Source organism: Notechis scutatus, chromosome Z, assembly GCF_049901735.1.
Source record: "Notechis scutatus isolate UNSWTSFEM ecotype Mainland chromosome Z, rNotScu1.2, whole genome shotgun sequence".
NCBI lineage: Eukaryota > Metazoa > Chordata > Lepidosauria > Squamata > Elapidae > Notechis > Notechis scutatus.
In genome coordinates, this window is record NC_142025.1 from 23,991,892 (window position 1) to 24,006,998 (window position 15,107).

Below are 15,107 nucleotides of genomic sequence, written 5' to 3' on the forward strand. Positions count from 1 at the left end.
GAGGCTGACAGCAGAGCATTCAAAATAAAAAAAAGATTTCTACCAATTTTCATCCAATTGTTCAAACAAAAATAAATTATTTAAAAACATGGCTGTATCCTCTCTACATCATTAAAAACAAGTGGCTTGGCATGTTGAATAATGGTAACTTATTCAAGAATCTAATCCAAAAAAGCAGTCCTGAGAAACATTAGAGCTATGCAGCCACATGAGAAATGGCTACTGCTACTTCTTTTTATTATACAGGTAGTTGGTTCTATCAGCTGAAATCAGTGGCTTAGATTTACTATATGCATATTGGGGTTTGTTCTATTGCTCTACAAGAGGATTGTACTCCCATGAGTCAGCTATGAGTTCATTGGTCAGAATAAATTCCTGCATGACACCATTTCCATTAATCACAGACAAGGTAGGATGAACAAGACAAGATTTTAAAAAATCTGAGGAACATTATTTATGTGTGCCATTCATTAACACAGGAAAAAAACTCCATGCTTTCACTTGCCTCCATAGGTTATATTCTCTTTAGTAATATAAGATAGAAAGCACCAGTATTGAATTATATCAAGTGCAATGCAAAGGAAGAAAGGAAAGATAGCACTGATATAGTTGTGCTGTTCATCTACACAACCACATGAGAAGCTTTATCTTTCAGGAACATACAATTATTTCTTCCAGTATAGATTTTACTTTTCTCTATTCATCTTTCAAGTACCCATTCAAAAACAAATGGGAAATGGCAGAATACATGAATTGTACATATGGGAATGACCAGATGAGATCTGGGCACTGAAGTAAACAAAACTTGCAGCTGGTCCATCATTATATTGTCAGGTCCTTCTGACCTTTTCCCCTGCTGTTTCAGCATCTCAAAATACCAGGAACATAAAACTATTGTTAGAAATCTACCTACTTATATACTGATAAAAGCCTCTCTACTGATTTAAGAGTATACGAGTTCAACCAAAATTTAGTGGTATTAAAATGAGACAGAAAAGATGTAAAATTATTTCAATGCTGTTAAATAATGAGGTTACCAATGGATCCAGTATTTTGGATCAAATGCATCTTCTTTAGTATAGAATATATCAGAAATGTGGAATCATAGAAATATTACAATATTTGGAATATTACAGTTCTTCCTAGCTGTATTAAGGAGCCTGGATATTTCACCTCAAAACAATCATTGCATTTTGGACAGGAAATCCCCCCCAAAAGAAGCAATAAATACATATTATTATTTGTGAAGTGATGAAATATTTTACTGCAGCATTTAGAAACTTTTCCATTTTACCCTATTTCAATTTTTTTATCATAGGGTAATGAGGATAAGTTGATAAATTGAAAAAGGAATGAAAGTAATTTCTACATTATTTACTCCTTTTCAGCATATCATACATTAATAAAAAGCCAGGGAATTGAATATATTCAGAATTGAATATATTATTACCCGAGCTTAAATCAAAACTTGTCCAAAAACTAAATCCTTCTCATAGCTTGTCAAAATGTTTGAATGTAACATACTTTGGACCAATATTATTCATACCACATGATGTTTTTGTTTTATTCCACAATTTAATATTTTAGAAATCTGCCAATGTGCAATCAGAAAATTGAGAATATAACAGATTCATTCACCATATTTCTTTGAATTCACTGTTTTTCAAGTTTAGATAACAGGGAAAATCTCATGCAGCCTGAAAGTTTATTATATTCCTCTCCATTCTTATTTTCTACTAACAAGTTCAAGACCTTGTTCAGGACTACTTTCAAGTTCCTCCTTCTGTTCTTAGCTCTTATGCAAGCAATTTTGGTTATATTGATCTAAGTTATTTCCTGGAAAGTTTAAGTGAGTCACTCTGTTTTTCATTTCCCAAAATACTGTTTCACTAGGTTTTGGAGGGCTTGGAAATACCCAAGAATTATCTTCCAGAGAATTTTTTCCATAGGAGTTATGTTCCAGAAATGGAGAGTCACATGCAGAACTAAATTTCTCATTAATACATGGTGAGGATGATGCAAGATTACCAAAAACATCACCACTTGTTTGAAGTAATCTATTTCTGCATATTGCTCCAGAAGCACCTAAGTGGAGGTTGGTAGCATCCCTTTCAAGATCTTCAATACGCTGAACAGAGGTATAGGATGGCACTGTGGAAAGAACCAAATATATTTAATTTGGGGGCTACTGTGAATCATTTACACTTAATACAATTCAGATGCTATTAACAGTACCTAGCAGATATCTGTTCTTCTAATTACAAATTTATCTCTTACTGCCATGTGATTGTAGGAAGCTTGTTCTTTCTTTGATCAGTTCCCATATTTATTCCTATATAACCTGTACCTTATGGATGGCCTTTTTTACTTTTAATAAACCAGAGTTAGAGTACTGTACATTCCCTTAAATTCATTTTAAAATGCAATTTTCATCTATTTCACTTATGACATCATCATGGGCCAATTAAATATACCTATTTAATTTGGCTTCCATTAACATAAAAACATAACAATTTTTATTCAAGTGCTTTTCAATCTTGGAAGAAAGAGTGTGACTTAAAGAATGTTGAGAGTGCAAAAAATTTCCTGAGCAGTCAAGAATTTTCCATTTAAAAATAAGTTTGTAATCTAATTATCAAAAGCACTTTCTCTGTAGAAATATTGTGTATAAAATGAAGCTTAAGATTAAAAATTACCGTAGTGAAAAGGTAATAAATGATAGCTTTTGTTTTTATATTCTTAAAAAGTTAACTATGTGTAAAAGTACATTTGAAAACTGAAAAGTTATGGGACTTTTTTAAAAATATAAAATAGTTGCAATAAAGGGTCAAATACAATTAACACCTCAGCCTTGTACAAATAACATCTGATTGAGGGAGGAAAATGACAAGAGAATACAGCATAAAATAGAAAGCCGCATCAGCAACACCTTTATGTGTGAAGTTGACCAGCTACAGAAAGAAGATTGGAATTACAATAAAAATGAGACCTATCAGTCTAAATTGATACAATTGAGTTAAGATATAGTAACAAGCTGCATTTCAAAATTTCAACAATTCTATGCATTGTTTTCAGATTTTTAACTACGCAAATATGTACTTGCCTTTCTTAGTTGTAGATGGAACCAATTTCAGTTTCTTCAGCATCTCAGCTTGCACTTTAGTCACCAGATGCAAATTAGACATCTCCCTCTTCAGTTCCCTGTATACCTGCTGAATGCGTTCACTAAAACACATTTTAAAAGTTTAAGCAGATAAACTTCAAAAGATAATGATTCAAAGACAAGAGGAAAACTGCAATATCTCAATATAAAAGACAGAAAGACTCCTTAATTTATACAAAATATACTTTTGATTAATTGGTTTAACAAAATGCTGTGTGGCAACAGATGAAGAGAAAGTACAGCTTCAGCATATGAATGCAAAAAAGATGTACACGTTATTCTTACGCTTATAAATAGTTCTTCAGTAACTGTTCAATATAGCAATAAAGCTGAACAAATGATACTTAAGACTTGTCCTCAAAGTTCCAGTCACTGCAATGTCCCCATGGTCACAGCACAGTTACAACACTGTAGCAAGCCATGGTCACATGCTCACAAAATCCAACCAGCTTTGCACAAGTAAGGTCAATGGGGAAGCTAGCAGGAAGTCAAAAGTCACATGAGGTCCTCACTTAACAACAGCAATCAGACTTCCAGAATTACTAAGCAATGGCAACTTGGGCTCAATTGCCATTGCAAGCCAAATACTATCTGTCTTAATAATGGCTCTGTACTAGTGCTTATCCACATCTTTTTAATGTATTTTAATTACCGTATATACTCGAGTATAAGTCGACCCGAATATAAGCCGAGGCACCTAATTTTACACAAAAAACTGGGAAAACTTATTGACTCGAGTATAAGCCGAGGGTGGGAAATGCAGCAGCTACTGGTAAATTTCAAAAATAAAAATAATTAATTTGGGAAACGATCTCACTATCATGAAAAGTTTAATTGATTCACTAACCCAAAAGAAGAAGATGATGATGACAGCGGAGGCAGGAGTCACTCTCTTCCCCTCCCTCGGAGGCCCCTGAGTCAGGAGTCACTACCGCCGGCGCGGCCCCAGTCCCGCCGCCTCGGGAAGGAAAGGCAAAGCGCTTTTGCCTTTCCCTTCCCGGGCTGGGGCTGTTGGGAGTCGCTGCCGCCGGAGGCCGCGACTCCACACCATTTTTTTTCAGAGGGAATCTGACTCGAGTATAAGCCAAGGGGGATTTTTTCAGCACAAAAAATGGGCTGAAAAACTAGGCTTATACTCGAGTATATACAGTAGTTCTGTATTTGGCGTTGATGGCCTTTGCTTAACAATCTCATTTTAAGATGCACACGCACGCACATTTACTCACACTGAACTATCACTAATAGTTTCATTGAGCAATCCCTAGTTCTAAAATTATCGAAAAAATAATAATTTGCTACCTACACCTCCCCTACCACTGATCGGTGTTATACTCAGAAGGACCCGTAAAATATAGGAGCCTTTCCTCTCTTTTTGTTTGACTGAGTTAGACTTCAGGTGAATATACAAGTCTATGCAGTTTTCTAGGCACTGTTTATAGGTGACTTCAGGTGAATAAATAAACAAGTCTATGCAGTTTTCTAGGCACTGTTTATAGGTGACTTCAGGTGAATAAATAAACAAGTCTATGCAGTTTTCTAGGCACTGTTTATAGAAGTGGTTTGCATTGCATTGTTCCAAGGGCTGAGGAGAATGACTGGCCCCAAGTCACTTACTTAACTTCCAATACCTAACCTCTAGACAAAAAATATACAAGCATATTTCTAATGAATTCTCATGTCAACTAAGTATCAGAATGCTTAAAATGTTTTTTTAGTCTTTCCCTAATAACTGGCTGTCAAAATTGACTACTTTTAGATATCACACAATCGCTTCTCAAAATTGTTACCTAATGTGACCTAATGTGTGGAATAGCTAATAAAAGAATTGAAAAATGTGGGTAGCTGAAAAAATTATTGCAGTTAATAGCAATGGTCATGAGGACAAACAGACCATGAGATTAAATTCTATATTGCAGTATGGAAAGATGATTCAGTCACCATAAATGCCTGTTTCTTGCTATGCAACCATACATGCTTAAACTTTTATGTTCCTAGCCTTCTTGTAAGGCAGTAACACCAGTATCTTCATAGATCAGGGTTGTCAAACTCAAGGCCCATGGGATGCTTAGATGTGGCCCACAGAGCCGCCTTGAAAACAGTGAAAGACTGGCCCGTGGTGCCTCTGCCAGCGAAAACGGAACTTGGGAGGGCCATATGTGGCCCTCCAGAGCTCCATTTTTGCTGATAGAGGACTGCAGGAGGCTGTTGCAGCCGAAAATGCATGTAGCCCTCCTGAGCTCTGTTTTCATTGGCAAAGCGCTCCAGGAGGCTTTCACAGCTCTCCTGAGTTCAGTTTTTACTGACAGAGAACAGTAGGAGTCCATCGCAGCAGGAAATGGAGCTTGTTTTCTCTGGCAGAGTGCTGCAGGAACTGTCACAGCCAAAAATGTGGCGATCCTGAGCTCCATTTTCACTGGCAGAATGCTAGCAAAACAAACTACTAGCAAAAGTGGCATTTGATCACAAGGCAAGGGGGCATTGAGAAATGTTTCCCCTTTTGCATTTGGGCATCCAAGAAGGGACACAAAAGGAGAAGAGGAAAGAAAAAGAAAAAGAAGGAAAGGGGATGAGACCAAGGAAGGAAAAAGAAGGGAAGGAAGAAGAAAGAAGAGGGAAGGAAAAAGAAAAGGGAAAAAGGGAAGGAAGGAAGATTATATTGAGAGGGAGGGAGGGAGGTTTTGAAAGAAGTCCTGCCTTCGCACTTGGCCACCAGTGACCCTGTTGCCCTTTCGCCATCCTCGTCTCCTCCTCCTGACATCTGTTGGTCTTCCATCCTATTGCTGAGGATGCTTTGGTTACAAAGCTGGGTCTCCTTGGAAGGAGAAGGGAGTGGGCCTCCCTCTGACCCACACACTTTGCCCTCCTGCACACACCCTGAGCAACCTCACCAAGGAGAATGAGAATAGCAGCAGCAACCTAGGAGGAAAACACAGCCCTTGGGGAAGCGGGGTTCAGCTGGGCTGTGGGCTTGCAGTGTCTGGGAGCTTGAGGGCCAGGCTGGGTGCTTGCCCTCTGCTGCCTAGGCCTCTGGACAGCCTGTGTCGCCATCTGGAAGCTTTCCACATGGCCTGAGAGGGATGATGAGGCTCCTCTGGAGGATAAGAGTTTGTCGTTCTCCATGGTCTCTACTTCCTCCATTCTTCAGCAATGGACTCCCCCAGCTCCGCCTGGGCCACCATAGGCACCCCTGACATAAGTGATGTTGAGCTGACCACACCCACCTTGGCCACACCCACACCCACAGTCAAACTCAACCCTGATGCAGCCTTCAGTGAAATTGAGTTTGCCCTAATGTTACTTTGAGTAAAAAAAAAGTATTTTTATCTCACTTTTCTATTTTTATAAATAATTCAGGGTAGTGAATGTACTCCATCCTCCCCATTTTCTACAATAACAACTCTATGAGATTAACTGGTCTTAGAACAGGGGTGTCAAACTGGATTTCTTTGAGGGTCTAATCAGTACTGTAGTTCTCCTCAGCCAGCCAGGTGTGTGTGTGTGTGGGGTGAGATGGGACAGATGCCTCCTGAAGCACTTTGCTGGCCAAAACAGGGTGTGCATGGCTCCTTGCTCCCCATTTTGACTGGCAGAGTGCTGCAGGCCACCCAGGCTGAAAATGGGGCACGGTGGGGGCGCACACCCCTTCGCGCCCCATTTTTGCTAGCAGAGGCACTGTGGGCCAGTCCTTTGCTATTTCCAGGCTGGCCCCACAGGCCAGATTTAAGCATCCCGTGGGCCACATTGACCCACGGGCCTTGAGTTTGACACTCTATCTTAGAGAAAGTAACTGGCCAAAAGTTACCCAAGAAGCTTTCATGCCTAAACTGAAACAAGAACTCAGTCTTCTGGTTTCTGTTCTGTTGCTTTAACCATAGCTGATCCAGAAATTAAGGGATACTAATTCTTGTATTTCTAATGGGGAAATGATAATATCTGCCTACCACATCTGCAAAGTATCTACATCTCAGAAAACATCTGGTCAACTCATCACTGGGAACTATTTTTGGCAAACGTGCCCCTATTTTGTTGATGTGAAGGATTAGATAGATTAAGGCTCAGTTTATATACAAAGAACAAGTACTGTATACTTTCAATTACAACATTTTTTCTACTAGAATAGCATTTAGTACATTGAACTGCTAGCTTTTAGATCTACCTTTTTTTAAATTAAAGGAATAGGCAATTTTTTGGCCAAAATCTGCAGACAGACTTTTAAGAGCAGAGTTTGGACAATGTAATAAAATACCTGCTATTGTAGTCACAAAACAACTATTTATCAAAAGGTAAACCTAACATATGTATGAAAGGTAAAAAACCTTTATTGTTTATTACAACACCTCTTACTATACAAGCAATGCAATATACTTTGTTAATCATATCAAAATTATTTTGAACCAACATAATATACACAACTGCACAAGCATGTAAAAATTGTTAAAACTAAACATTCATATTTGATCACATACTTTCCTATCAGTGAGAAGTGACAAAGATTTTACAAGCATATTAGCAGTTGAATATCGACATCCACATTAAATCAAACTGAAACAAACATTTCAAACAAGTTCTTTTAGGTCTGAAAAAAAACTGTAGACTTGCTTTCACAGGTGATATGAATTACAGCTGGTTTTACAATATAAAATCTGTACATCCTTATTTGTATAAAAGATTAATACAGGAAAGATGTTTTAAAAATAAAACTAATGATGATGGATTGATAATATCACACACCAAATACCTATTTGGTGGGGAGAGGAGAAAAGCAAAAACACTGGCCAACTAATTAAATAGCCAAGATTATGAGACAAATTAAGTGAGATAGCAATAGAATGGAAACCAAATATACTTTTACACATCCATGTACTTTTTCTTTGACACAAGTCACAAATAAAATAACTTCTTATAATCAAGTCCTATTACTCCATCAAGTGGAAAACAAGGAAAATGCATTTGTGAAAACTGAAAATATTAATTCAGTTGTTACATTTTTTGTGCCTTTTTTAGATTTATACGATTTTCTTAACTTCTATATAAACAACTGTATAAATAATGTTTTGAAGAAAGGACTTGTAACTGAATTCCATCTCTATTTGGGCTCAACATGCAATATTATATACTTAACTACCCCCATAATGTTCCTTATTTAGAAAAATATACTAGCACTAGATACTTTACTTTGTCATCACACCAATTTCTGTTGTGGATTCATCCACAGTCTTGCAATGAATATTACACAAGCAGCTAATGCCAAGAAGTAAGTATTGTCAAGAAGCAGTTTCCTACAGCATTCTGAAAAAGGCAGTGGTTGAACAAAATTCAACATTAGGATTCATCTCCATCAAAATGCATTATTTTTACAAATTTTGGAGTACCATATGTTGTCAACTGCAAAAAACAAAAATAGTATAATTATTGCTAAAACAGAGGTAATGTTGACTCTGTTCATATGTGTAAGGTATGTTTTACTAATTTTAATGGGTCTGTTTCTAACGTTTATTAATAAATTTGTATGCTGCCCAATCCCCTGATTTTGGGCAGCTCACAATAAAAGTATTTTTAAGAAGGGTACCTCAGAAACAAATATCTATATAAAAATGGATGTGTGTGAATGTGTGTGTGTGTGTTCCAGCATAACTCTGGTACGCCATGAGCAATTTCAACCATACTTGGTGTATGATGACTTACTCTCTGGAACAAAATAGTGTGGGGATAAGACATCCCTAACATTCCTCGGGGTGTGGGTGTGATGTTCCAGCATAACTCTGGAACGCCTGGGCCACTGAAATGGAAAAGAATAAAGTATATCTATGGTGTCAAATCACAGTACTTTTGACAGTGATAGTGTGCATTTTGGATTCAAGCTGTTAAGATACAACCTGTTGTGCCTTCTACTATACAGCACAGTGGAGTTGCCATGGTAATGGCTTCACAATACTCTACAAAGGGCTCCCCTTTGGTAAGGGGGATTGGTTCTTTTTTAAAAAAACCATTTATAATTTGTATATTCTACTATTGCTTTGGCACAATAGCTATAATTCCTTTTTCTGTCTAATACAGGATTGGGATAAATAAATACCTGGGCAATGCCAGATTATCAGCTAATAAGAAATAAAATGATTCCAGGTCCCACTCTAATTCCCATTTTAATTCCCAGAAAATTCCCAGAAAATAAGTGATTCCCAGAAAATAAGACCGGGTCTTATTTTCTTTTGACTCCTGAAAAAATGGCTAGGGCTTCTTTTTTGGGAGGTGTTCATTTTTTCCCATGTACCAATAGGACGTGGGAAGGGTGAATGGCTCCTTGTGCCAGCTTCCCAAAGGGTTGTAGGAGGCCATCCACGAAGCTGGTAGTCTGTGCTGAGCTTGAGGAAAGGATGGCAGGCAGAAAAATCCCTCTCCCCTTTTTTTTTGCCATTTGTCAAAAGGCTCCATTCCGAGCCTTCACCGTATCCCAGGATTGAAATGCTGAAGGCTCTGAATGGAACTTTTTTTTGGCAAATGGCAGGAAATTGGGGAGGGGGATTTTTCTGTTTGCCATCCTTTCATCAAGCTCAGCACAGACAGACATCCCAAATAGACTCCTACCCGAGCCTTCAACATTGCAATCCTGGGATGTGGTCCTTTTCTCAAGTGACATTGCTTGAAAGGAATAGAGTGCACCCGGAGAGAAGGAAGGAGAAGCAGCTTCTGGCCCTTGCTGGCTCAGCTGATCCGTAGGCTTGATTAAGGGGCCGAGCAGCCAGGAGATGACTGGGGAAGGAAACAGCTGCTTCCTGTTCTGGCCACGCCCACCCCTTCACTAGAGCTTTTTTTGGGGTAGGGCATATATCAGACCCACTCCAAATAATCAAGCTAATCACCATAGGGTTTATTTTTGGGGTAGGTAGTATTTTCAGAGAAATATAGTATTATTTAGGTAGCTTAGTTATTCAGCAGAGGTAATATTTATGAGAATAAGTGTACATATTTTTTACACAGAATAGCATCTTAAGTAGTATTCTATCAGGTCAGAAAAAGAAAGGGAAAGCACAACCCTGTCACATCTATCAAGAAGTTAGATTCTTGGCTTCTGGCTGTACTTCTGGTGCTATTGGAAGCAAGGATCATGAGCTCCACTGCCCCATTTCGAGTTCGATCTCCAATTGGAGTCATAGCCTGAAAGGGTGGTGAAGTAAAGGGGACTGCCTGGCAGGTCGAGAAGAGCCCCATCTCTCCTCCCTGATCTGGAAATCCACCTCATCTAAAGACGGAGCGCAGTGGCAATCAAAATGGCTGCCATAAAGCCGGAGACAGTCTCAATACCCAAGACAGCGCAGGAGCGAAAAGACGATGAATGGTGTGTGAACTGGGTGAGAGAATACTTTTGAACTTTTATGTGCAAACCTGATAAGAATACTCAGAAAAGAGGACTCTTAATGATTTTAAACTGGCAGCGACCTAACACTGTAGTAGAATTATAAAGTACTAGAAATAGAAAGAAGGAAGTAAAGTAAAATAAAGGGGAAAATGTTAAAAATACAGAAAACTGGACTTTTTGATTGAACAGACATTGGCTTTGTATAGGCATTTTCAAAATGCTGTAATTATTTTTTTTAAAAGGAATACCTGGAGTCACAATTGAATAAACAGATGGGTCATCCCAGAAGGGATGTTGATATCGTGGCAGGAAAAGAAATTCAAAATAGACAGTATAGAGAAAGCACGGGAATTCTTCGACATTTATGTAACATCAGAGAAAGATCAAGTCAGCAAAGAAGCCAGGAAGGACAACAGTTAGAGGAAAGAGAAATAGAACAAGAAGAAAGAGAACAAGAGGAAATTGAACAACAAGAGAGGTCATAAGAACAAGATAACAGAGAGATGTAAGAGCAAACAGACACCAACAAGTAACATCAAAAATAGGATGGAAGAAGAAATCAAGCTAAGCTTTATAAATGTCAATGGATTAACTCACCAGCAAAAAGGAAAAAAAATATTAACTACAGAAACAAAACATAGACATCATATGTCTTCAGGAAACACATATACAAAAACACTATAATAAAATTTTGACATGAGCAAAATTGGGAAATTTATATTTATCCTTGGCTCAACAACAACAACAAAAGAGGGATAGCGGTATATGTTAGAAAACAGCTACAATCTAAACAGGCTTATGCAGATGAGTAGGGCAGAATTCTAATGCTTGAAATAATAATACATTATAAGAAAGTAATACTTACAGTTATATATGCACCGAATGAAAAACAGAAGGGATTTTAAGCATAAACTATATAGGAAACTGACAGAGATGAAGTATGAAAATATATGTCTGGTAGGCGATTTTAACGCAGTAGTGAACCCCAAAAAAGATCATGTGAGCAATTTTATCCCATAGTTGAATAAGTGCATCCCTAATTTGATGCTCTCAGCCGGTCTTTGAATACTTGCAGATTTGCACACAAACTACCATGCAGAGCAGAAAGCAGGTTTCAAGGGTTTTTAATGTCAGGCAACAAATTTTCCATCCAACAAGAATGGTATCCCAACCGGTCTAGGTTAGCATTGGAAGCTTCTGCCTTACAGTGTTATTTAAAGTGCAAATTCCATCGTACTAAATTGGATTAAAGCTGGGAAGAGCGCATATTGCAGCCCCAGTTTTGTTTAGGGAAAAGAAGGATGGCGGGCTAAGTTATGTGTGGACTTTCGGGGGTTGAATGCTATTTGTAAGGAGCCATTATATCCATTACCACTTATAAAAGATCTATTGGCTACAGTAGCGAAAGGGAAATACTTTACAAAGTTGGATCTACATGAAGCCTACTACAGAGTCCATATACATCCTGGTGATGAGTGGAAGACCACTTTCAATTGTCCTTTGGGCAGTTATCTTAGATATCGTATCCTGAGCGAAGGAATTGAAATGGACCCCATCAAGGTACAATCTGTATTAAACTGGCAAGCTCCTACTACGAGGAAACAACTACAAAGCTTTTTAGGGTTCGCTAATTTCTACAGGCAATTTATCCCGTTTGCTGCTCTTGCCCTACCATTAACTGATTTGTTAAAAACAAAACCAAGACAGACCATAAAACTTCGCCCAGGACAATCCATCACATGGTCAGAGACATGTCAATGAGCATTCAATTCCCTCAAGCGGATGTTTGCTCAACAGCCAGTTCTGAAGTATCCAAATATGGAATTGCTATTTGTGATTCAGGCAGACGCCAGAGATGTGGCAGTGGGAGCTGTTCTTTTACAACAGAATGAAAAAGGTAGCTTGCAACCATGTGCTTATACATCAAAGAAATTAAGTCCAACTAAGAGAAATTGGGCTGTGTGGGAGAAAGATGCCTATGCTGTACATTGGGCATTATTGACATGAAGACAATTCCTTGAAGGGTCCCAGTGTCCATTCAAAGTATGGATGGATCATAAGAATCTGGAAGCACTCCAATCACCTTGACGATTATCTCCTAAGCAGGTCCGATGGGCCTATATTTTTGTCGGTTTAATTTCGTCCTAAAGTACGTACCAGCAGGAAAGGATGTTTTAGCTGATGCTTTGTCACGGTTATCACAATATGACAGCAAACGAGAGCTGATAGTACAGCAGATTATCCAGGAGAGGAAGACATTACAACAGGGGTGGGCAAACTTTTTGGCTCGGGGGCCTCATTGACTTTTAAAATTTGACAGACGGGCCGGGTCAGCACAAGATTTTTTGGGAATCGCCCCCCCCACCCTTCCTCCACCCTTCTTCTCCTCCTTCCCCTCCCCTCGGAGGCCCCTGAGTCAGGAGTTGCTACCGCCGGCGCAGCTCCCAGTCCGCGTTGCTTTGGGAAGGGAAAGGCAAAAGGAAGAGCCACGGCGGCGCTTTGCAACGGCAGCAGCGGCACCGGAGGCTCAGGCTCAGCAGCTCCTGGTTTTGCCTTTCCCTTCCCAAGGCAACGCAGGACTGGAGCCGCGTGAGCTGCGCCCGGCGGTAGCAACTCCTGACAGCCCCAGCCGGACACCTGAGCGGAGCCCAGGCGGAACTGCCTGTTGCTGCTGTGGGCGTCTGGCTGCCCAAGTAAAGAACCGCACCAGCTCAGGGCAACTGTGAGGAGCAAGAGGGGAAGCCAAGGTGCTCATTTCATAGCAGTCAACTTCGCTCTCTTTTGCTCCAGTTAGGTGCTCCCAGCATGCACAAGGAGCATGAAGGGAGGCAAACATTGCATGGATGCGTTTTAAAAGTCAGAGAACTTTGCCCAAGACTTCTCGTGTATTCAGGGGCTACACCTCTCCCAACGATGAGTTGGTGGCGATCTAACAAAACGTCTTCCAGCTCTTAAAGATTGACTTTAAGAGCGCCCCCATGGAAGAAGCCAAGAACGAGAACAAAAGTAGAGGCGGCGGGGGCAACAAGGGCATGTGATGGGTCCCTCCACGGTCCCCTCCCAGGTGACAGCCAGGGCTTTGGCACCTACTTTTTTCCTGAGAGGTGCGGTGTCTGCCTCCCTTCATATTCCTTGTGGAGGGACACACATGCCCCGTCACCCCTGCCGCCACTACGTTTGCTCGGTTTCTTCCATGGGGGCACTCTTAAAGTCGACCTTTAAGTGGTCCCGGAACATCCGCCCACCTGCCCGGCACCCGCCCTCCCGGAGCACACTTTCTTCCTTCTCCTGGAGAACGTGCCTCTTCCAGCCCGGCCTGGCCCAGCCAGCCAGCAGGTGACCACATGTCCTGGGGCTTGTTGCGAGATGCCTGCAGCATGCTCTGTTCTTTGTGTCAGGCCCAGCAAGTCCGAGCAGCTGGTGCATAGAACAGGGTGGTGCCGGACCATTGGAGAAGCAGAGCAAAGCCGGAGATTAGTAGTTGCCTCTTTCGGCAGAAAGCTTCCCCCAACCAGCCGCTGGTCTCCTCCTCCTCGGCCATACAGAACAAACAGGCAGAGAAGGAGGAGAGCAGCTGGCCAGTGGGGAGGCTTCTTGTGCTGCGGAAGAGGCGGCTATGATCTCGGCTCGCTCTGCTTCTCCAACATCCAGCGCTGCCCTGTTCTGTGCACCGGCTGCTCGGACTTGCTGGGCCTGACACAGAATAGGCGGCGCCGGATGTTGGAGAAGCAGAGCGGAGCCGGAGATCATTAGCCGCCTCTTCCGCAGCACAAGAAGAACAGGGTGGTGCCGGACCATTGGAGAAGTGGAGCAAAGCCGGAGATTAGTAGCTGCCTCTTTCGGGGCAGAAAGCTTCCCCCAACCAGCCGGCTGGTCTCCTCCTTCTCTGCCTGTTTGTTCTGTATGGCCAAGGAGGAGGAGACCAGCCGAGAAGCACAGTGCCAGGCGGGGACCACGCGGCGCAGGGCAACACGCCACCACCCAGCCCTGGTGAGGGAAAGCAGTGGGCGTTCCCCGGGCGGCGACCTTAGCCCCGCCACCAGGGAAGCAGCTGCCCAGCTCCGTGTTGTGTGTGTGATTTTTTGGCACGCGGCGCGGGGTCTCTTTTGGCTGGCCCCGATTTTTTTTTTCAGAGGGGAATTTTTTTTCCCAGAGGCGGGCCGTATTAAAATGACCAACGGGCCGGATGTGGCCTGCGGGCCGTAGTTTGCCCACCCCTGCATTACAATCATTAAGGGTGCAATTATTGGCTCAGGATCTACCAAATGCTCTAAAAGGGGACACGTGGATATCAAAAAAACGAACGCAATGTGATATCCGCAATAGGATTGCATGGAGAGGGACGAAGTTGTATATACCTGAAGTCTTGAGAACTAAAGTATTATGCTGTTGCCATGATGTTCGACAAGCTGGACATTATGGATTCTTAAAAACATTACATTTAGCCAAAAGGCAATTTTGGTGGTTCTATGATACTGTGGCTGCATCCCCTGGTCAGAAGGGGTTGCCTGGAAGAAGAACTGCTCTGCATGGTGTGCAAATCTGCAAGTTTTCAAAGACTGGCTGAGAGCATCAAATTAGGGATGC

General features: G+C 41.1%; 2 protein-coding genes across 5 annotated transcripts in view; one reads left to right on the forward strand and one right to left on the reverse strand.

The window, feature by feature from the left end:
* Nucleotides 1–15,107, forward strand: part of CMC1 (C-X9-C motif containing 1) — a 136,334-nt gene that overhangs the window by 106,847 nt on the left and 14,380 nt on the right. Inside the window, exon 6 of one of the 3 annotated variants that reach the window (XR_015745658.1) lies at nucleotides 17–2,231. The exons of the other annotated variants lie outside the window; for them this stretch is intronic. The gene's annotated coding sequence lies outside the window, so the exon portion shown is untranslated. Of the gene's footprint in view, nucleotides 1–16; nucleotides 2,232–15,107 lie in introns of those variants that run through there. 3 annotated transcript variants of the gene reach the window in all.
* AZI2 (5-azacytidine induced 2) overlaps nucleotides 1,556–15,107 on the reverse strand; it is a 34,395-nt gene continuing 20,843 nt past the window's right edge. For both annotated transcript variants that reach the window (XM_087945636.1, XM_026686583.2), the window contains 2 exons: nucleotides 3,104–3,225; nucleotides 1,556–2,151 (listed from right to left, as the gene is read on the reverse strand). In XM_087945636.1, coding sequence (XP_087801762.1) covers nucleotides 1,790–2,151; nucleotides 3,104–3,225 — 484 coding nt within the window. In that variant the 3' untranslated portion in view covers nucleotides 1,556–1,789. The remainder of the gene's footprint in view (nucleotides 2,152–3,103; nucleotides 3,226–15,107) is intronic.